A 24,222-nucleotide genomic window follows, 5' to 3' on the forward strand; every position below is an offset into this window, starting at 1 on the left:
TCCTAATTGGAAGATTTTCCCTTTATTCCTGTTCTGGTGACTGCTGTAAAATTTGGGATTTCCCATCACTTTCAGTCTTGGCTGCAACTGTAACAATGACAGGAACAGAAAGGAAATCTGCCCATCAAGACAGAAATTATAACCTTTTCCCATTTTATCCAAAGCACAAAAAAATTTGGGTTGTACATACACTTTTAGTAATTATTTGCCTTCAAGATTTGGTACTGTAAGAAAAGTCAAATGCATTCCAGAAGACCAGTGCAGGTTTGTACTGTGCACAGAATTGCAGGGCACGCGCATTAGCATGCATGCTAAATGGCCTATACAAATGGCATGTCATATGGACAAATTGCTGAGAGTGTTTTTCAGCTTGTTTCTTATTTAAAGTATCTGTGGCCTGATCTTTTATCCTGCTTACCTATGAATGACCTGGCCTATGTTCTGACTTGGTCTCTGGATCTCTGCCTGCCCGTTGTTACCTCGGCCTGCCTACTGGACTCTGAATTTTGCCTTCTGCCCTCTACCTGCCCTCTACCTCTCTGACCAGCTGTTACTGACCTCGGCTTGTGAACCCAACTCTGCTCCTGGTTCCTGACCTGTTACCAGCCTTCACTTGTGCTCTGGCTATACTCATGTCACCCACTCTGATACCCTGGTATTCTGGTGTTGGGTTCTGGTCCTAAAGCCTGCAGTCATCTGGTCCATGCACCTGACATCTGCGCAGATCCAGTCCAGCCTGCAACACTGGAACTCATGCCACTCTGTGTCCTTACGCTCCCTGTCTTCACTTTTCGGGGGTTTCTGATGAGAGGTGCAGGGGAAGCCCCCTCATCAGCTCCATCTTGACCGAGGAACATGATGGGTACAATCCTGTGACCTCCCTTTTGCTGGATTAAGTCTGCCATAGCAACCAGCAGAACAGTCGCAAATGCATACAAGGCCTCCCTTATTTCTGTTTGCTCTGTTTCTCAGTTTTACATGTTAGAACACAGTATAATTTTGAGAAAAAAACAACAACAAAAAGGGGCAGTGGAAATCAATGTACCCTCTGTTAGCAGATTGGGGTATTCCTACCAAAGAGGCATATCTAATTAAGTCAATTACTTAACTGTAGCCATAGCAGACAATTTGACTACTATGTGGATGTGGGGTGAAAGGGGCCCATAATGGAAGCTGTTGAAGCAAATTAGATATGAGCTCTGCAGTCTAGAAGAGTTGACATCAGGAGTCATCAGGATTGCTACACACAGCTCCCCATTGCTTGATCGGTTTTGTATTTGCAGCTGTCTTAGCTCTCTTGTAAATTTTAAGTGCCCTCAAAACTTATACTACAGCCACTCTAAAGCTGAAAAATCTTGTCAGAACATTTGATAATGCCATCAGAGACTCGTAGAATGTCGTTCAAAATTGTGTTTGATTATAACATTTGATTTTGGAAACAACATTCACTGTTAAAATTTCATTAATTAGAGAAAGAAAATTCCATCCTTTGAATTTATTGGTCAATATGGTTGAAATTGATTTTCAATTTACCCCATTAAACTATTAGAAAATCAAATACACATTCCAGTGTATTTATTTTTTCGAACAGTGGCAGGTATTTTGTTTCGCCAGAAAAGCACCCTGCCTTCTACCAGCATGTGGGAGGTGATGTCTCTGATTTGCTGGATCACATGGTCAGCGGCAGGGTCCACATGGTCAGCGGCAGGGTCCACATGACCACAGACACATGGTTCAGCAAGCATGAGCAGGGACATTACATCTCCATTATGGCACACTGGATAAATTTGCTGGCAATTGGGAAGGATGCAGGATAGGGCACACAGCTGGAGCTGGTGGTACAGCCCCGTGTCATGCAACAGAATAATGAGATGTGATAAGGCAGAGATTAGTGGCCTGATTCCTCTCATTTTTCTGCTGAAGCAAACATTGCATGGTGTAATAGACTTAGCTCTGGAGGCACAGCAGCAGAAGGGGGAGTTCCTGTTGTCTCAGGGCCTGCTTTCTACTGACTCTGTCCCTGTGAGACAGCACCATTCATAGGAGGAGCAGGAGGAGAAGGGTTGTGGTGCTGGTGGTGAGGAGGGGAAGGACATTCGGTATGCTTCCAGGGGTATATTTCTCCCCTCCCAAACACTGGGAGTTGTATGTGTGGCTCCTGTTCAAAATGCATCCTACCACAAGTGCTTAAATATTATCTATGGAGTTAATAAATAATTTCTTCCTTTTTCAAGTGAAATATATAAGATATTATTGCAATATTGTCTATGCATTATGTTAAATATTTCTTCACTTTAGCAGTGAAAATTAAACATTTTATTTTGGTATTTGTATGTAAAATATGCATGAGCCTAGGTATTTGATCAAATTAGAAATGTCATAGATTTACACTCATGCAGTGTTTACCATAAACCTTACATTGCAAGGCTACCCACACACTGCAAGGGTTAACTGCTCGTTTTTGTCTAGGTGCTAAAAAAAAAGTTATACTCACCCGATCCTCAGAGCTGGCTTGTTCTTAGAACGGTCCTTCCAGCATCTCCCCCCTTCCACTGCAGTGATCTAAGGTCCTGCTAATCATCACGTTCTATACGTTGTGTATAGACGTGAGGATGTCAAGGGACATTCCAATGCTGCAGCATAGGAGGAGACAGGCTTCAGAGACTGGAGAAGCAGGGAGCCGGCTCAAATGAGCAGTTAACCCTTGCAGTGTGGGAGTGTGGATTTGTAGAATGAAAAACTGCATATTATGTATCCCTTTCAAAATGCTTCCTATGCCAACTGATTCAAAGTCGACTGTACAGTATTTCTGGCTCTTGTCTCTGACATAATCCATCATTTTTTAAATAAAAATTGCCTCATCTCTCTCTTGCTATCTCTCTCTTCAATTGAGGCATACGTAAAATACTTCCATGTTGTGCAACTTGTTTAAGCAATATTTCTGCCTCTTGTTTTTGACATAATCCCTCATCATTTTTATTTGATGCTAAAACCTCCTGAATCTTTATCTCTTCAAATACAGCCTAATAAAAAGGCTTACATGATGTGCTGGGTGTCTATTTTCTGGCTCATGTCTTTTGCATAATAGACTATAATTTTTTATTTTAGTTTTTCTAAAACCTGCCCTGTCTGTTCCTCTTACATTGCTGCCCATATTAGCTGATTATATAGTCTCCACTCACCTTGAATAGATTATTCTCTCACTTCTTGTTGTGGCTATCGGACAGGAAGTGATTGGAAATCTTCCCTCATGGGACACAGATGGTGCAAAAACTGACAGGAATTTGTAACCCTCCCCTACTCCAGCTAAAACAAAACAAAAAAACCTTTTGACCAGTTCTACTTTAATGCTGTCATAAAGCAAGATCTGCTTATTTAATTAGAGCCACCAGCCAACACGCTGCATTAAAGTGTGAAACAAAAGTGTGAAAAGGGTCTCCTGGATGTTGTGTTTTAGCAGATGGTCTGTTTTAGGTAAGAATGTGTTTGGAGTAAGTGTGAATGTCCCGACCTTACGTCTGGCCTTGGGTGACTAAGACTATGTGTATTTGTTTGTCCAGATAAGAAAAGTGTCCAATAAGTGACTGAATAGCTTTGTGAATGGCACCCACTGTGCAGGAATTCATTGTGGAGCTGGTTAAAAGTAAACCAAACCTGCAAACATGGTGTATGAATATAGTGTTTGCTTGGGTCTATCAAATACCATAAGATAACACTGAGTGCACAGACAAGGCAGTGTGCATCCCCCTTTTCAGTAGTGATAATCAGACATCCCAACCTGCAAAACCTTATTTCAGGGAGGTGCCCTTCTATAATACTCTACAGGTTGTTATGGTGACTAACCCTCTATCTGACCCTGCAAGACAATTTTTTTCTAAAGCTGAAAAAAGAAAGCTCATTATCATCGGCATGGGGAAATTAACCAGCCAGAGGACTTGCATTTGAAAATATAACTGTTCACATGGTTATTAAAGTTGTTCTGAATTTAATTACAAAAATGGTATACCTGTATGTATATTGTAGTTTACCAGTACTTAGATGTGGTGGATGCATTAGTTATCTTTCTTTTCTGGCTTTTTTTTCATCTTGTGATCCTGCAAGTAACTTAGTTGGGGGGAAATATATGAAAACCGGAGCAGACAGAATTAGGAGCAGTTGCACATAGTAACCAATCAGCGTCTGTTTTCAATTTGTTCAATTAGGCTTTGAAAATAAGAGGATAAAAGCTGTCTGGTTGCCATGGGCATCTGCTCCAGATTGTTCTGCCCCAATTTTGATAAAGTCCCCTCTTTGTGTTCTAGGGTGATAACCCTTATTGACTGTACTGTATCTATAGAAGAGCAGTGTTGCCAAACTAGGACAGGTGTCTTCTACAGTACCTTCCCCTCTCTTTTATGGGAGGGGGGTATCCTGTAGACCACACATAGACCGGGAACAGTGCTAAATGATAACAATGCAGCAGAAGCAGAGAGCAAAGGAAGTTATCCATCAACTAGATTTCTGGAAGGATCACTGTCAATTGTATACAGAGATGTATCTACAACAAATTGCACCCCTGGCATCCCACCCAGCTTCTAGCAACCAGTGACCTCACTGGTTGCCAGGAGCAGGGCGGGACTTCAGCCAGAGCATCCCAGGTTGCTAAGAGTTGGGTGGGATGATATGTAAGGGCCATACATACGGCCGGCTCTTAGTAACCTGAGATGCGCTTGCTTAAGGCTATGGCATAAGATGGTAAGAAGTAGCTATTCGGAATACTTATTATATAAGCTCATCATGAGGGACGCATTCATGTGCTTTTACTTCAGTTTAACTTTTGGATGTAAGACATAAACTCTGTCCAGATTTACATTAGATCTTTCATTTTTTTAAGGTCACATTAACATTTTTCTTTTTCTACATTGTTGTAAAGTTGTCAAAACATCTCCCACCAAAATAAACCAAGTAATCTTTTAAATTAAAAATGTATTGAGTCTTGGAGGTTCTTCAATGGGGAACCAGACCATGGTAACTGAGACCAGTAATGGTAATATTCCCATAAGATTATATGTGCATTTCATGTATTTTATGCATGTTTTTTACCTGTAAAAGCCCCCCTTATGCAGACATCCAAAGGACCTCTGGGTGCCACCATCTTGAAAGTGATGTCAACAGTCCCAGCAGACTGAGGGCTGTCACTCAAGATAGTATTCCCCTTGACTCTTCCTCTGGCAGCTACATTGAAGGTTATCTAGGGAAGTGGAAGGAGATGCTGGGTCAGCACAGCGTGTAATTAAACCCTGGCTATTGTGCTATGGAATTGTCTCTTCTTGGAATATTCTAGCAATTTTGTAGCAAGTTGAAAGGCACATTGTAAATTAATAAAAAAAACATACTGAAAGGATTAGTTTCCTTTTTTAGGCTTTTTTTCCCTTTACCTAGTAATCCTGTGTATAAAATACTTCCAGTTACTGGGTGCCTAGGCTCACTCCTCCACTGTATCTATGGAGGGAGCCACAGTTTCTACCCAGGCTGGATGCATCTCCATGGGCTCTGTCCTCTACTAAGTCAGAATCAAAGCTCTCCAATCATCAGGATGAGCTTTGCTGATCGCAGAGCTGTAGGTCTGAAGCAGTGTGGGGCATGTCAGATCTCTGCAGTAAAATCACTGCTTCCACAGAATGGGCAAGGGTCCCTCTCTGCACCTGCTGGGAAGGGAAAAGCTTTTCTACACAGGATGTCACTACTTTAGAAAGAAAATGAACTGTAAGACATTAAACACCTTTTTGTTTGGATGCACCTGGAATGTATTTTGCTGATTTAAACTGAGGGTTTACATTTTTCTGATTGGGTTTATTTAAACTTTTAGACTTCACACTTTGCATTTTGGCCTTTTAGGCTACACACTTTACAAATCACCTGTTTAGAGGCTTCCGCTGTTCCCGTTCAAGTTAATGACTGAGTGACGGCAGTCCGCATTGTATGTGATACGAAAGCATGTAATTTGGAATAGATCAGTGTCCCTGGATGCATAATAGGAGCATGTGTCTGGGCCTGTCTGGCCTACACAGATACGCCGCTGAGCCAGACTAAGGTCTGAGAGAATTGGAGGTATGAAGGCACAGAGGTAGTCGGTGTTCGATCAGACCGGTGTGTCTGAGCCAAGCAAGTGCGAGTCTGGTGACTGAAGGAACCAGTTTAGACTGGGGTAGTCACAGCTGTGCAACAAAATAGACAGGGTCAGTTCACTGTAATGCTAAGCAACCCCTTAGTCAGCAGAACACTGTATTACTTTGACATGTGATTGAAAAAAAGTGCGCAAAAAAGCGTTGCTGAGTGGACTGAATTCTTGGAATACTCTCCATTTTAAGTAAATTCTCACAATAGAAAGGAAGGTTAAGGGTTATCTCCAATAATAGTGTAAAACTGCAACATCATACAGTATAGATTAATTGTAATTTTAGAAAATAAACACAATTTACAGTAAAAGCAGAGTTATTTTTATGTGTCTATGTGCCATCTACTCTGCTGGAATTTCAAGTAATATTAAAGTCAAAAGATTTTTAAGTTGTTTCAATTGCTGATGAAATCACTTACAATTGATGCTGCTTCTTAAAGTCTAAAAGTTTTAGAGGGTTACTGCCGAAGGCAGTCAAGTGAATAACCGATCCAAAGTGAACAGAGCCGAACAGCGCTCGGCTATTCACTTAGACTCTGAAAGGCTGATTCCAGCCCTACATCGGCTAAAATCATGCGTACATCAGCTGCCTTCGTCTGGCTCTGGTCAGCCGAACATGCTCTGCAACAACAACAAATAATCACACCATATAAAATCTCAGGTTTCCGGTCCTTGAAAGCACTATGAACCATAAAACAAATTTACATCTGCAGCCAAATTTTGTACCTGATGCCCCCAGCCGGAATACACAGCCTTGGGGATGTTATTAAGTGACTGCAGACCCACATTGGTCCCTTTTACCCGGTGAACTTCACCACATGGAGCACACCCACACCGAAGATGTGTCCACCCATTAATTTATCAAAAACCCCCGCAGAAAAAAATGCCTTCAAGGATCAAAACCGACAAGCAACTGCCGTGACTAGCCAATCCAACCCAAACATAAAACAACTCCAGGGTGGGTGGCATTGGGTGCAAGAGGTACCCGCCTCCCGTCTGCCGATCTCCAACTGGATCCGTGTGACTCCTCACAGACCTCCCTCCGAAGCTCCTCCTGGCCGACTTCTTTTGTTTAATCCGGTAAGTGCCCCGCCCCTACTTTACTTTTCTACCTTTCTTTAACCCCTTCCTGTCCTGGTTCCCCTTCCCATCCTTGTCATGTAGGCCTTCCGCTCATTCGCCCTCCGTTTCCTGACTCCAGGCCTATCTAAACTTTTCTTTTTTAGTTTTGAATAGGGAAGGGTTAACACCCCTATCAGGTTAATTTTTGCTGTATTTCTCCTGCTGGAGAGCTTTCTATTCACTTTCTGTCTTAGAGATGCAACAGGAAGTGAGAGGAAATCTCCCCAGAATTGTCCAGATGTGACACTGATCTTCGGGACAAACAGAGGGTGAATCTCTCGAGTGGACACACAGACCACAAGAAAAATTGGGCATAGGGTCTAACCCTTCCGTATTCTATCTAAAACTACACAAAAAAGTTTTGCATTTACATACACTTTAACATGTACTTTTCTTATGCAGAATACACTCTGTTTTTAGACCAAAATATGCTAATTTATGATCTATTTCCAGAGAACTCATTTTAGATATGAACACTATTGTTTTTTTTATCTCGTATTTTCTTGGATATAGTTTACTGGTTTCCTCCTATATTGTGCCAGTTGTAGTTCAGAAAGGGTTAAATACAAGTCAGCATTAGAAGTGCACTTAAGACGAACTTTGCTGGCTTCACAGGAATCCTCCCTCCATCACTCCTCACTGATAAACTATTGTTTTGTATGTTTCCTGTTTACATAGGGGATATTGTGAAGTCAGCACAGAAGGTGCTTCATTAGGTAGCTGTTGGAGGTATGACCTCCTCCTTATATACTGGAAAGAAAATCTGGAGAATCATTCAAGTCCATCATGACTGCGGCCTGGCTCTTGTCTGTTTTTGTGCTGGTGCTGGGTATCCCACATTATGGTGAGTGATATATAGATATATATATAAATAATAGGCAAGTGGGTTTTTCTTTGCATGCACAGTGCTTAAATGTGTATTAGGCAAATGTATGTTGCCATGCAAACAAAACTATTTGTTTTGCTCTTCTATGTTGTTATTAATATTACTAATACTATTATTATTATTGTTACTATGTATTACTATTACAAATACAAAGTATTGTTGTTATTATTATAATAATCAATTATTAATGATCATCAATATGATGATCACATTAGTAGCCGCATACAGAGAAAAGTGATAGTTAAATGTCACCATTTATCAGCTATTGGAAGCATTTCAAAACACCTTGGAGGGAATTATCCAAAACTGGAGCGGACAAAATCTGGAGCAGATTTGCACTGCAACCAAGTGCAAATCAATCAGCTTCTCTGTCTCATTTTAACATCTTACCTGAGCAAACTGAAGAGAGAAACTGATTGGTTTCCATGGGCAACTGCTCCAGATTCTTCTGCTCCGGTTTTAATAAATTCCCCCCTTGAGTTCATACAGATTAACGCTTTGACTATATGACTGCTACTATCTCCTAAACAGCATCATGAGCTGAAAGCTCCCCATTCCATACATGCCAAAGGAAGTTGTCACACTCTGCTGGGTTAGTGATACAAGTAGGCACCTCTATGCAGTGTCTGTCTACCAAATTGTAACACAGTACAGTATTTTCATGACAACCTTTAGATACAGGTTGATAGATGCATACACATGAGTCGTTAAAAGAGAACTATGGCGTGTTTTTCCCCATAGTTCTCTTTAGGGTCACGGGAGGACATACAGGTTACTAACCGCCTCCTATGACCCAAAGCTCCGTATATCGCGGGCTATTGCCCACTATATACTGAGAGCGCCGCAGCCGGGACGGATCCCGACAATACTGTCGAGATCCACCCAGCTGTGTGAGTGACAGCCGGCTCTGCGGGGAGACGATCGGGAAATGAGCCGATAAACTGCATGTTCCTGCTCACTTCCCGATTGATAGAGCCGACCTTTGACAGCTTCTTTGTCACAGGTTGTCTCTAACTATGAGGATGAGTGGAAATCACTCGCCTCATAGATCTCCTTTGAGTTTCTGTGGCAAGCATGATGCATTGTTGAATATAAAAAAAATATATATTCATGTGCAAAAGAATTCAAATGTAAAAAACAAAGGTGCGCAATTGAGGTAACCTAAAGATACCAATAGACATGTTTTTAGACACAGAGGGTGACAATATCATATTTATTATAAGCTCCCCAAAAACAATTAGGGAAATCTATCAAAACTGGAGCAAGCAGAAGCTGGAGCAGTTCTCCTTAGTAACCAATCGGCTTCTACCTTTCATTTTCAAAGCTTAACTGAAAAAACTGAAGAAGGAAGCTGATTGGTTGCCTCTTAAGTCCCCCCTATAAAGAGCTGCATTAATTACCGTGAAACAAAAATTCACATTGCTCATCATGCCACTCTATACACTATGCTGTACATTGCTCATCATGCCACTCTATACTCTATGCTGTACATTATATACTGCCCATCATGCCACTCTATATACTATGCTGTACATTATATACTGCAAATCATGCCACTCTATACACTATACTGCACATCATGCCACTCTATATATTATGCTGTACATTATATATTGTACAACATGCCACTCTATACACTATACTGCACATCATGCCACTCTATATATTATGCTGTACATTATATATTGCACATCATGCCACTCTATACACTATGCTGTAAATTATATATTGCACATCATGCCACTCTATATACTACACTGTACATTATATACTGCACATCATGCCACTCTATACACTATGCTGTACATTATATACTACATACTGCCCCACTGTATGCACACCTCTGTACAGTATATTCCCTGCTATTCTCTGTCTCCGACTCTCCAGCACCAGGCGAGATGTGTATTCATCTTTTCTATTTGCTGAATCAAACATTTTTTGCTAGTTATTTTCTATACAGTGCAGTCAGAGGGTTTCTGGGTGGGAACACATTCACTCTTTTTTGCAGGCTGTCATATTCTGCTATGTGTAGGACAGGCTGCAGTGAGCTCAAAAAAGGCCAGTGATTACACATGGCTTGTATTTCTAGCTGTCCTCCAGGAAAGGAAGATACTCCAAAGGGATTTAGCTTTGCAGGGCAGTCAGCTGAATTAACTGAGTAAATTAAAATGACATTCATTCGGCGGGAAGATTGTGCTTTTTGAGTCATGTTATTGCCACATTTTCATGTTTGAGCATATCTTTAAAAATGTGCATGTCATGAAATAAAACAGACTTACATCACATACTGACTTAACGGATAGTGTGCTGGAATTTTCCTTTTCTCGGTATGTAACTGGAAAATCTAATAGAAACAATCTTTAAATGGTTCCTAACTCATCTGTATTTCTTTTAGATTGCAGACCACGGGGTCGGATCTTAGGTGGGTCAGAGTCGGATCTGCACAACAGACCATACATGGTATCATTGCAGGTGAATAGCAGTCACTTATGCGGTGGCGCCTTACTCAACTCACAGTGGGTACTCAGTGCGGCACACTGCGCTTCTGACAAGTAGGTTGGCTTATAAAACTATACTATATAAATCTATCTATCTATCTATCTATCTATCTATCTATCTATCTATCTATCTATCTATCTATCTATCTATCTAATCTATCTATCTATCCCCTTACTTTCTGTTATAGAACATAGTAAATACAAATGGCAGTATAGTACAAGAACCCCCAAAATCACCCATTTTTGGAAAGTAGAAACTCCAAGATGATCATTTTTTGCCAAATTTTTGGGATCAAAGAGTTTCTTTGCAATGCCTCCTCAGGGTGAAGCATTTTGGGTTCCTTCTTGGATTTTTGGCAGTAAATCCCCTGAGTTTTCGCCGCTGTATCAGGCAGGGACATGCAGTCAGGGGGGGCGGGGGGCACGTGAGGCAGAGCCTCACCTAGAATTATGAAGGAAAAGCTGTCAGCTTCATGTCTGAAGCTGACAGCTTTTTCTTTATTCAGATCGGCACCTAAAAGGTTACACAGCAAGGAAATCCTCCCCGCTGTGTAACCTGTCAGGAGCCTCAGCGATGAGGAGCAAGTGAGGGACAGGGAAGCTCCTCCCTATCTCCTCCCTTCCTCCTTTACACAAGCTTGGAGACGGGTTGGGTGTGGGGCGTCTGCCGGTTGAGGGTGGAGCTTCAACCAGCAGGAGGTGGAGCTTCGGCCGGAGGGGTGGTGCTTCAGCTGGTGGGGGCGGGGCTGGGGAATGCCTCACCCCAAGCAAGAGGTACCGCATGTCACTGGTATCAGGGAGGGGTAAAATGTCTCCTACCAATTTCCTCCTCCTCACCGCCAATACCCCAGCCTGCCTCTTCTTGCCAAATGTTTTGGAAATTAAGAAACTTGCCAGTATTGCAGGGGATAAAACATGGAGCTTGGTAATGGTGCACTAGATGGGAAGATGGTGATGAGGGGGTTAATGTACACTTGTGTAGGATAAGGGAGGTGAAGGGGTTAATGTAGAGGTTAGATCAGAGACAGAATGGAGCTGACATATACAGGAGAAAAGAGGGGGTGAAGGGTTAAAAATGATCACAAACTTTTATTTGTTGCTGCTACTGCAGCTTGTTTTGATCAGGAACTAATGAATGGTTCATTCATTTACTGTATATGATGCATTAATTTATTAATACCTATACTCTCCCTTTCCTCTGTTGTAAAAGGAAGGGGAGGGCTTAGCAATGTAATCACTGCCATGTGATCGCAATGTTTGACCAATCACAATGATCATAAGGCACAGAGCTTGTCCGATTAGCTTTGTGCCTGTATCTTGTGACAGTGGAAGCAGTGATTTATGTGTGCACTGGATGCTGGCACAAAGTTAAACACGGAAGGATGTACTGGTACGTCCTCCCAGAATAACCACTCTACCTGCCAGCCTTTTTATACAGTGGTCGGCAGGGAAGTGGTTGATAACTTCGAAATTACTTTTTGGGGGAAAAAAGACTGAGAGAAGTGCTAAGTCACAGCAGCGTTCTCTAGTTAACAGAAAGTGTCATATACTATCATTGTTCTGTTCATGTCAGGTTCTGTGTATAAAAATAAATAATCATGTGTCACTTTCTTTACAGTCCTTACAATCATTTTACAGCCGTAATGGGGGCCAACTCTCTGTCAGACCCTAACAGAATAACTGTCAACATTGAGAAACAGTTCATTCATCCTCTGTACAATCAAGCTACCAAGGAACATGACCTCCTACTTTTGAAAGTAAGGGTGTTCATTCATATGACCTCTTTTCTCTTTTTTTACCTTGAATTTCCCATCTGTGGTTCTTCTTACATAGTTACATAGTTACATAGTATTTGAGGTTGAATAAAGACACAGGTCCATCAAGTCCAACCCATAGCGTGTATGTATGTGATTCTGTATGTGTATGCGTGTGTATGAGTCCCTGTGATCTTGTTTTTAAGGGTATCTGTACCCAGGGCCGGTGCAAGACTATTTTGCGCCCTAGGCAGGACTAGCTACTTGCACCCCCCCTGGCGCAACCCCAAATCCCCCGCCTCTTGCGCAGCCCCATTCTCCTGATGGTTAGCTTCTGCAGGCAACAGGTTGATGTAATTTAATTTGAAATAGCCAATAGCAGACTGGCCATTAAAACCCCACCCACTGAGCAGAGGAGCGAACCTGAGAGAGAAAGTTGTCTCTCAGTTACACTCCTCTGCTCAGTGGGCGGGTGCAATAGCCAGCCTGCTATTGGTTTTTGCCATTTAAAATAAACGGGCCAGGGGGGGTGAATGGTCAAGGCTGCGCCCTAGGTAGCAGTGCGCCCTAGGCGGCTGCCTAGCTGCTGCACCGGCCCTGTCTGTACCCCTGTATGTTACAGTCTCTGAGGAAATTGTCCAAATGCTTTTTGAATGATTCCGCAATCTCAGCTGATACCACTGCTTGTGGCAGTGAGTTCCAGACCCTAACCGCTCTAACTGAAAAGTACCCCTATGCTCTTTGTGGTTAAATCTTTTCTCCACCAATTTTAGGTGGTGGCCTCTAGTCTTTGTTATGGAGTTTACTGTAAAAAGTTTATTGCTGATGTTGCCATCACCACTAGACATCTTGTACATAAAAATCATGTCCCCTCGGAATCGCCTCACTTCTAGCGTGAACATGTTTAAATTTAGTAACCTTGTCTCATAGCTTTGGTCCTCCATTCCCTCAATTAGTTTAGTTGCCCTTCCCTGGACAGCATACCCCAGATGAGGCCGAACCAGTGATCTATAAAGTGGCAAATTATTGTTTTGTCTGTACAGTGCATTCCCTTTTTAATACAAGACAGTACTCTGCTTGCTTTGTTTGCCACAGCCTGGCATTGCATACTATTGTTCAATTTGTGGTCTACTATGACCCCTAAATCTTTTTCCATTTCTGACTTCCCTAGTGGAGTTCCCATTAATGTGTATTCCATTTGCATGTTTTTAACCCCAAAGTGCATTACTTTGCATTTATCGACATTAAACCTCATCTGCCATATAGTTGCCCACTCCCCTATTTTATCCAGTTCCTCCTGTAATGTTCTACTGTCTAAGTCCGTGTCTATTACCCTCCCAATTTTAGTATCATCAGCAAACAAAGAAGCATGGCTATTCACGCCCTCCCCGATATCGTTAATAAACAGTTTGAATAGGTTGGGGCCTAGCACAGAACCCTGGGGCACGCCACTCATGACCTTAGAACAATCTGACAAAGAACCATTTATCGATACTCTCTGGACACTTTCCTGTAGCCAATTCTCTATCCATGTGCACAACATTTCATCTATGCCCATAGACCTCAGCTTGTGCACTAAGAGTTTATGTGGTACCATGCCAAACGCTTTAGAAAAATCCAGATACACCACATCCACCGGCCTCCCTCCATCCAGATCTCTACTTACCTCTTCGTAGAATGTTAGTAGGTTGGTCTGACAGGAACGGTCCTTCCTAAATCCATGCTGATTGTCATTTATTATACAATTTTCTTGAACAAACTCTACTAAGTAGTCCTTTATAGTTCCCTCTAACAGTTTGCATACTATGGATGTAAGACTAACTGGTCTGTAGTTCCCAGTTTGGCATCTTGACCCTTTTTGAATATCGGTACTACCGTAGCTTTCCGCCAGTCACTTGGTACTCTACCCGTCATTAAGGAGTCCTTGAAAATAAGAAATAACGGTCTTGCTATAACCTGGCTGAGTTATTTAAGTATCTTGGGGTTATCTGGTCCTAATGCTTTATTTGCATTAAGTTTTTCAAATCTGTGTTGAACCCCGGCTACCGTCAACCACTGTGGTATATTTTGCAATGAGCTACTTGCATTCTTACCTACATTATACACGTCTTTTTCCTGAGTGTATACTGAGGTGAAAAAAGAATTTAACACCTCGGCCCTCTCCCTATCGTTGGTGATTAATCTCCCATTCTCATCTTTTATGGGGCCTATCTGCTCTTTCTTTACCCTTTTACTGTTTATGTATTGGTAGAATTTCTTTGGGTTCCTTTTACTGATTTCGGCGATATGCCTTTCACAGTCTATTTTAGCTGCCAGAATTTCATGTTTACATCTTTTATTACATTTTTTGTAATTCCTGAATGCCAATGCAGTCCCTCCCATCTTATATTTTTTAAATGCCACGCTCTTGTCCTTGATGTGCTGCTTCACCATTTTATTTAGCCATGCAGACTTAGTTATTGATCTTTTATTTTTGTTACCCAATGGCATGCACTTGGTAATAGCTGTATGTACTGTATTCTTAAAATAATCCCACTTCTCATCAGTGTTCAGTGTTAGAAATAAGTTGTCCCATTTGGTTTTGCATACTATCTGGCGCAGGTTATCAAAGTTTGCCTTTCTGAAGTTTAGTGTTCTTGTCCGACCAGCACCCTTCTCTTTTCTGTACCCAATATTAAAAGTAATCACCTTGTGATCACTATTACCCAATGTGTCCCTAATCGCTATGTCTGCATCTAAGTCCGCATTATTGGAAATTATTAAATCTAGTATTGCATTTTTCATAGTTGGAACCTCAACCATTTGATACATGAAATTGTCCCATAACAGGTTCAGAAAGTGGCCCGCCTTTATCGAATGAGAGGTTCCATTAGACCAATCTATGTCCGGATAATTTAGGTCACCAATTCTTGTCCATGTCACTGATGTTTCCTGAACTACATGTTCCAGCTGCTTTCAACTTAACATATGGGCATTCTGTCCTGTTTAAAAAAAAAAACCCGAAACAACATTACTGCAGGTGCAACATGAATTAGCCCATACTTGTGATGTCATTTAATGGTCAGAGGATTTATTGGGTGGGGCAGCCTAGAGTACATAGTGATTGGCTCCACCCACTTTTTACATAGAATACATAGGGAGCCACGTAAGCTTAGCTGCTGAAAGAAAGAATTTAAGTGCTTCTGCTGTAAACACTGAGGATGAATTGATCCACAGTGTCTGCAGCTTCAGAGATTAGTCAAGGCCCATTTTAAAGCTTATTTATTGCTTGTTTGTATCATATAAATATTTATAAATCTGTAACTTGGCCACAAGTTCACTTTAAAGTGTATTTCCAGTTTTGCAGTAATGTCTGAGACAACCCCTCCATATGTTTGTTATGTGTTCCAATTCACACAGCATAGCGAAAGATAATTTTCAAAAGGAAACTATGGCCCAACCTTTTTGTGCCATAGCTCTATTTAGGGTCACAGGAGGGCATATACTAATGTCCTCCTGTGACCCAATACTCAGCATATAGCGGGCTATTGCTGCTATATGATCGTCACCAAAGCAATCAAACATTTTCTGTCAAAGCAACCAACCACCAATAATGTACTTCCTGGCCTCTGAACTTAGGTCAGATGGGTTAGAATGGCCAATAATAATATATGCAATAATATTCAGTGGAGCTTTCTTGTGCCAGCCCCTCGCTATAAGGCAGGGTTCCCTGCAGCCATATTGACAATGTGCATTGCTGGAAATATTAGGGACAGATTAGCGTAGGGCTTGTAGACACTGGTGTCGTAAAGTATATTTCCACTTTTGGAGTCAAAATTGGAAAACCCCTCTATATGTTTGTTATGTGTTCCCATTCACACAGCATATCTAAAAAATAATTAAAACAAATATATTTCTTACCTTTTAGATGTCTGTATGTAGCAGGCCTTTGCAAGCTTCTTTCTCAATTTCAGTAACAGTATACCCTGAAAGACTAGGGACACACTGAGCTCCCCCTCATTAACAACTTGAAGACCGGGGTGTTAAACCCCCTTCCTGGCCAGGCCATTTTTCAGTATTCAGAGCTGCGATACTTTGACATTTATTCAGTCATGCAACACTGTACATTAATTTTATATCATTTTTTGGTACAAAGAAAAAAGTACTGAAAATTTTGAAAAATAACTGTTTTCCCTATGTTATGGAACATTGCAAATAAATACATTAAGGCCAGAACATATTCTTGCTGTGTGGCGCAATCTTTTTCGCAGGTAGGCACACCAGGCGCATGTGCGTGTACATGGGAGCAGGGGATTTTAAAAAAGATTGTGTTTTTTTTTTTTACATGTTACTTTTTTTTTTTTACACTTAACTTTATTGGTATTACATAGGAGGCTAACAAGCAGCTTGGTACCTACCACTATGGTGTGGCTATAGCAAAAAAGGAAGCATTAGCAGTACAATTCAAAATATGGCTGCTATGTGCCCTGGAGGAAAAGGAAGAGCGGGGGAGGAGTGCATTAACAGCACTTGCAGGCTAGTGGCTGCTCTGCACCTGGGAGAAATACCTCCTGAACCATTCATTCATGGGGTGAAAAAAATTTAGCTCCCCAGAGCCTCTCCACATTGCCTCTCTTATATGTACAAACTAAAAAAAAAAAAGATATAAGTCCGTGTCTATTACCCTCCCAATTTTAGTATCATCAGCAAACAAAGAAGCATGGCTATTCACGCCCTCCCCGATATCGTTAATAAACAGTTTGAATAGGTTGGGGCCTAGCACAGAACCCTGGGGCACGCCACTCATGACCTTAGAACAATCTGACAAAGAACCATTTATCGATACTCTCTGGACACTTTCCTGTAGCCAATTCTCTATCCATGTGCACAACATTTCATCTATGCCCATAGACCTCAGCTTGTGCACTAAGAGTTTATGTGGTACCATGCCAAACGCTTTAGAAAAATCCAGATACACCACATCCACCGGCCTCCCTCCATCCAGATCTCTACTTACCTCTTCGTAGAATGTTAGTAGGTTGGTCTGACAGGAACGGTCCTTCCTAAATCCATGCTGATTGTCATTTATTATACAATTTTCTTGAACAAACTCTACTAAGTAGTCCTTTATAGTTCCCTCTAACAGTTTGCATACTATGGATGTAAGACTAACTGGTCTGTAGTTCCCAGTTTGGCATCTTGACCCTTTTTGAATATCGGTACTACCGTAGCTTTCCGCCAGTCACTTGGTACTCTACCCGTCATTAAGGAGTCCTTGAAAATAAGAAATAACGGTCTTGCTATAACCTGGCTGAGTTATTTAAGTATCTTGGGGTTATCTGGTCCTAATGCTTTATTTGCATTAAGTTTTTCAAATCTGTGTTGAACCCCGGCTACCGTCAACCACTGTGGTATATTTTGCAATGAGCTACTTGCATTCTTACCTACATTATACACGTCTTTTTCCTGAGTGTATACTGAGGTGAAAAAAGAATTTAACACCTCGGCCCTCTCCCTATCGTTGGTGATTAATCTCCCATTCTCATCTTTTATGGGGCCTATCTGCTCTTTCTTTACCCTTTTACTGTTTATGTATTGGTAGAATTTCTTTGGGTTCCTTTTACTGATTTCGGCGATATGCCTTTCACAGTCTATTTTAGCTGCCAGAATTTCATGTTTACATCTTTTATTACATTTTTTGTAATTCCTGAATGCCAATGCAGTCCCTCCCATCTTATATTTTTTAAATGCCACGCTCTTGTCCTTGATGTGCTGCTTCACCATTTTATTTAGCCATGCAGACTTAGTTATTGATCTTTTATTTTTGTTACCCAATGGCATGCACTTGGTAATAGCTGTATGTACTGTATTCTTAAAATAATCCCACTTCTCATCAGTGTTCAGTGTTAGAAATAAGTTGTCCCATTTGGTTTTGCATACTATCTGGCGCAGGTTATCAAAGTTTGCCTTTCTGAAGTTTAGTGTTCTTGTCCGACTAGCACCCTTCTCTTTTCTGTACCCAATATTAAAAGTAATCACCTTGTGATCACTATTACCCAATGTGTCCCTAATCGCTATGTCTGCATCTAAGTCCGCATTATTGGAAATTATTAAATCTAGTATTGCATTTTTCATAGTTGGAACCTCAACCATTTGATACATGAAATTGTCCCATAACAGGTTCAGAAAGTGGCCCGCCTTTATCGAATGAGAGGTTCCATTAGACCAATCTATGTCCGGATAATTTAGGTCACCAATTCTTGTCCATGTCACTGATGTTTCCTGAACTACATGTTCCAGCTGCTTTCAACTTAACATATGGGCATTCTGTCCTGTTTAAAAAAAAAAACCCGAAACAACATTACTGCAGGTGCAACATGAATTAGCCCATACTTGTGATGTCATTTAATGGTCAGAGGATTTATTGGGTGGGGCAGCCTAGAGTACATAGTGATTGGCTCCACCCACTTTTTACATAGAATACATAGGGAGCCACGTAAGCTTAGCTGCTGAAAGAAAGAATTTAAGTGCTTCTGCTGTAAACACTGAGGATGAATTGATCCACAGTGTCTGCAGCTTCAGAGATTAGTCAAGGCCCATTTTAAAGCTTATTTATTGCTTGTTTGTATCATATAAATATTTATAAATCTGTAACTTGGCCACAAGTTCACTTTAAAGTGTATTTCCAGTTTTGCAGTAATGTCTGAGACAACCCCTCCATATGTTTGTTATGTGTTCCAATTCACACAGCATAGCGAAAGATAATTTTCAAAAGGAAACTATGGCCCAACCTTTTTGTGCCATAGCTCTATTTAGGGTCACAGGAGGGCATATACTAATGTCCTCCTGTGACCCAATACTCAGCATATAGCGGGCTATTGCTGCTATATGATCGTCACCAAAGCAATCAAACATTTTCTGTCAAAGCAACCAACCACCAATAATGTACTTCCTGGCCTCTGAACTTAGGTCAGATGGGTTAGAATGGCCAATAATAATATATGCAATAATATTCAGTGGAGCTTTCTTGTGCCAGCCCCTCGCTATAAGGCAGGGTTCCCTGCAGCCATATTGACAATGTGCATTGCTGGAAATATTAGGGACAGATTAGCGTAGGGCTTGTAGACACTGGTGTCGTAAAGTATATTTCCACTTTTGGAGTCAAAATTGGAAAACCCCTCTATATGTTTGTTATGTGTTCCCATTCACACAGCATATCTAAAAAATAATTAAAACAAATATATTTCTTACCTTTTAGATGTCTGTATGTAGCAGGCCTTTGCAAGCTTCTTTCTCAATTTCAGTAACAGTATACCCTGAAAGACTAGGGACACACTGAGCTCCCCCTCATTAACAACTTGAAGACCGGGGTGTTAAACCCCCTTCCTGGCCAGGCCATTTTTCAGTATTCAGAGCTGCGATACTTTGACATTTATTCAGTCATGCAACACTGTACATTAATTTTATATCATTTTTTGGTACAAAGAAAAAAGTACTGAAAATTTTGAAAAATAACTGTTTTCCCTATGTTATGGAACATTGCAAATAAATACATTAAGGCCAGAACATATTCTTGCTGTGTGGCGCAATCTTTTTCGCAGGTAGGCACACCAGGCGCATGTGCGTGTACATGGGAGCAGGGGATTTTAAAAAAGATTGTGTTTTTTTTTTTTACATGTTACTTTTTTTTTTTTACACTTAACTTTATTGGTATTACATAGGAGGCTAACAAGCAGCTTGGTACCTACCACTATGGTGTGGCTATAGCAAAAAAGGAAGCATTAGCAGTACAATTCAAAATATGGCTGCTATGTGCCCTGGAGGAAAAGGAAGAGCGGGGGAGGAGTGCATTAACAGCACTTGCAGGCTAGTGGCTGCTCTGCACCTGGGAGAAATACCTCCTGAACCATTCATTCATGGGGTGAAAAAAATTTAGCTCCCCAGAGCCTCTCCACATTGCCTCTCTTATATGTACAAACTAAAAAAAAAAAAGATTTGGGGAAGGGTAGGCAGCCTTCACAAAAAAGATATAAAAATTATAAAAAAGTTAATCTGTTCAAACTGGTAAAAGAACCTAAAAAAATAACAACTACCTCCACATGCAGGACCACTGCCTGTCACTTTAGGCGTGACTGACCTTTTTTTCAATAAAGAGGAAGAGTAGGCAGTCTATGTCCGTAGGATTATGCAAATTTCCCGCCAATTGCTGTTGTCTGCTCTTTTCCCTATGTTGATGGAGCACGGCCATTCTATGGCTGTAGATTTTCCCCCTAAAGCTATGCCTCCAGCATGGAGGATCCAGCCACCATCAGGAAATGCATCAAAGAGTTTCTGTGCAATGCCTCCCTAGAGTGGAGCATTATTGGTTCCTTCTTGAATTGTTGGCAGTAAATCCCATGAGATTTCCCCCTTATATCAGGGAGGGGTAAAATGTCTCCTACCAATTTCCTCCTCCTCACCACCAGTATCCCAGCCGGCCTCTTCTTACCACCAACACCACAACCCTCCTCCTTCACAACGTCAGCACCCCAACCCTTCTTCTCCTCCTCATCACCAGCACCTCAACCTTCCTCCTCCTTCTCATATTCCACCTCTACCTCCCTCTGCCTCTTGGCATTCCACATGGCAGCTGGTGTATGGCCTTCTGTGTAAAATAATAGTTGGTTAGCACCTGATACTGTTGTGTAGTATAGGCCAGAAACTCATGGAGTGTTTGGCAAATGCTGATATGAAGATGCGGGGCATGGAGGTGATTTGGGGAATTTGTATTTTCCAACTCCCATAGCAGCACTATGGACTCCTCATCACTCCCCTTTTAGGAGACCGAAAATAAATGCCTGCTATGCACCCTTGAAGAATAGGAGGGGGAAAGGATGCATTAAGAGTGCATTGCTTTGCCAACTCCCAAGAAGGAAATGGCTGCCATTATGGCTGCTAAGCACCCTTAAAGAGGAAGAGGGTGAATTAGCAGGCCCCTAAAAAATGGCTGCTATTCACCCTTCAGGAAGAGCAGGAGAAACAGGGCCAATGAACTTTCTGATAGGCCCAACAAAAATGTCTGCTATGCAATCTTGATGAGAAGGAGGAAAAGGGCACATTAGCAGTATTCTAAAGTGGCTGCTATGTGCCTTTGAGGAGGAAGACTGCATGGCTTTTGCTACTTCTTTAGTGCATAGTCATATGTTTTCTCATACGTGTGGTATCCAAATAGTTGGTACTTTTCCATTGCTTATATGCTGCAGTCTGAGGCTGCAGACTACAAAGTTGCTGACAGCAGCAGATATGTTACAAAAGGTCCACAGTGCAGAGTTCTTTCAATTAGCTTTCTATTCAAGTGCTCACATACTTTTCTGACACTAGCCAATTTCTACCAATCACATGTCTGAAGTCTATAGCTTGAATTTTATTGGGAATAATTGGGGACACCGAGATGGTAGGGGGTCAAGGAATGTGCAGTTGTGGTTTTGAAGTGTTTTGTGCAGTCTGCTTTGACATTTTATTAAAAGTTTAAGAAGGGGCATAACTAGAAATCACAGGGCCCCATAGCAAAATTTGGTATGGGGCCACCCCTAACTGCCCCCCAAATTAAAAAAAAAGAACCAAACTTACCTCCAGAACACATTCCCATGCTCTGACGTCAGAGCCGAAGAAGAGATCACTCTGCCGCGCACTGCTGCAGAACCCTCCATAGACCCCGCACAGCCCACCAGAGACCCTAAGGAGCCCACCATAGTACTCTTAGTGCCCAGCTGAGGCCCCCGCACAGCCCACCATAGACTCCGCACAGCCCGCCAGAGACCCTGCAATGCCCACCTGAAACCCCACACAGCCCACCTGAGAGTGACCCTGCAGAGCCCAGCTGAGATCCCACACAGCCCACCTGAGATCCTGCAGAGCCCACTTGAGACCCCGCACATACCAGAGACCCTGCATAGCCCACCTGAGACCCCACACAGCCCACCTGAGAGTGACCCTGCAGAACCCACCTGAGACTTTCTATGGTGGGCTCTGCAGGGTCTCAGGTGGGCTGGTCGGGGTCCCTTTCCCTGCACATCTGCGCTCCCCTTACCTGTCAGCTCTGAGTTGCCTGCTGCTGGGCCCTGGTCTTTTCCACCTCCGCCGCCAGACCGGCGCTGCTGAACCCCGGCCTTCTCCACCTCTGCTGCTGGGCCTCGTAGCGACAGCGTGGGTCGCTATGGCGGTAGTTACACCACTGCATTTAAGACAATGCAGTGTGGTACTGCAAAAAAAAAATGCTCCAAACTTTACTATGACACTCTTGTGCCACTTACCAATTTGTACAAAGTTGAGGGCTTTAGTTTTTTAAGAGTAAATTTTCCTATAGCTTTTAGATCTGTTGTGCTGCTACTTCCACCACTCCAGGCCTCTAGCTGCCAGATAAAAAATAGGTGTTGCAGCCAAAATTACCTTAAAGTTCAGAATTCAGAACTACCTTCAAGTTCAGGATAATAATTTTGGAATGCTGCTGTACCAAGCAATAATGTAAAAGTAGAAAATCTATTAAACATGCTAAATATGTGATGCCAGAATAGAGTGTTGCTGACGCTTTTCATGACAATTGTAGTATTCTGTAACACTATTTACAGTTTAAAGGAATCTCCTAAGCAGGGCTGGTGCTAGACTATCGTGCTCCCTAGGCAAGACCAGCTACTTGCACCCCCCGGCCCCCCTCCCGCAGCGCAATCCCCAATCTCTCCCCCCACGCAACTCCATTTTCCTGCCAGTTAGCTTCTGCAGGCGGCAGTTGAATGTTAGCAGCCGGGAGCAATAGCCAGACTGCTATTGGCTATTTTAATTTGAAATAGCCAATAGCAGACTGGCTATTGAAACCCCACCCACTGAGCAGAGGCGCGGACCTGAGAGAAAAAGTTATCTCTCTGTTCTGCTACTCTGCTCATTAGGTGGGTGCAATAGCCAGCTTGCCATTGGCTTTTGCAATTTGAAATAGACGAGAGGGCATCGTGGGGGGAAGGGGGGAGTGGTTAAAGCTGCACCCCAGGCAGCAGCGTGCCCATACCGGCTGCCTAGTTTGCCTAGTTGCAGCACCAGCCCTGCTCCGAAGCATGCAATTGAAAGAATTGGTGTTTTTTCCAATGTCGCCCTCGAAGTTGCATATTTAGTAGGCCCTCATCTGCTGTACAGTGTTTTCAATTTTTTTTGTATTACATTGTTATATATCCCCTATGCCAGTGCTCAGCTCCCCATACCCTTTGTCAAGCAACCCCTTCATATTAGCTTTAAAATTGGCAGGATTAAATTGAAAAATGTACCCCCTCATCTTTGGACTTTAGGATGGGTGCAACAAACTCCCTGCAGAGCAAACAAGAGGCAGGACACAGATTTGCTTATCCCTAGTTCTAGGATAAAAGAAGAGGGTATTAAATAAATAACACATTCTGACGTCAGAACCACAATGCATTGGGCATTCTCTGCCCCCCCCCCCCTGCCCCCATGCTTTCTCTGTATCTAGAGGCTGAGAGCAATAGCCAGCCTGCTATTGGATAGTTTAAAATGCAATAGCAGGCTGGCTATTGCACCCGCTCACTACCTGCTGTCAATCTGATGGATAACTTTCTCCGTCAATTCCCTTCTCTGCTGATTGACAGCAGGCAGTGGGTGGGTGCAATAGCCAGCCTGCTATTGGCTACTGCAATTTAAAATAACCAATATCAGGCTAGCTATTGCTTCAAGCCACTGCCTGTTGTTTTGACATTCAGCTGCCTCAACAGCTGAATCCAGTGAAGTGGAAAGGTGTCACTAGGGGTCATGACACCTTAAAGAGAACCTGTCACCTCTAAAGTGCCA

The 24,222-nt window shown here is 42.2% G+C and overlaps 1 protein-coding gene across 1 annotated transcript in view; it reads left to right on the top strand.

Moving 5' to 3' along the window:
• The first annotated feature begins 8,065 nt into the window (after positions 1 to 8,065).
• The window catches only part of LOC108798700 (serine protease ami-like), a 17,754-nt gene continuing 1,597 nt past the window's right edge, over positions 8,066 to 24,222 (top strand). The window contains exons 1-3 of the mRNA XM_018570477.1: positions 8,066 to 8,123; positions 10,561 to 10,717; positions 12,282 to 12,420. Coding sequence (XP_018425979.1) covers positions 8,066 to 8,123; positions 10,561 to 10,717; positions 12,282 to 12,420 — 354 coding nt within the window. The remainder of the gene's footprint in view (positions 8,124 to 10,560; positions 10,718 to 12,281; positions 12,421 to 24,222) is intronic.

The sequence above is a fragment of the Nanorana parkeri genome, unplaced genomic scaffold (genome assembly GCF_000935625.1).
Source record: "Nanorana parkeri isolate BGI_ZX_2015 unplaced genomic scaffold, ASM93562v1 scaffold1539, whole genome shotgun sequence".
Classification (NCBI taxonomy): domain Eukaryota; kingdom Metazoa; phylum Chordata; class Amphibia; order Anura; family Dicroglossidae; genus Nanorana; species Nanorana parkeri.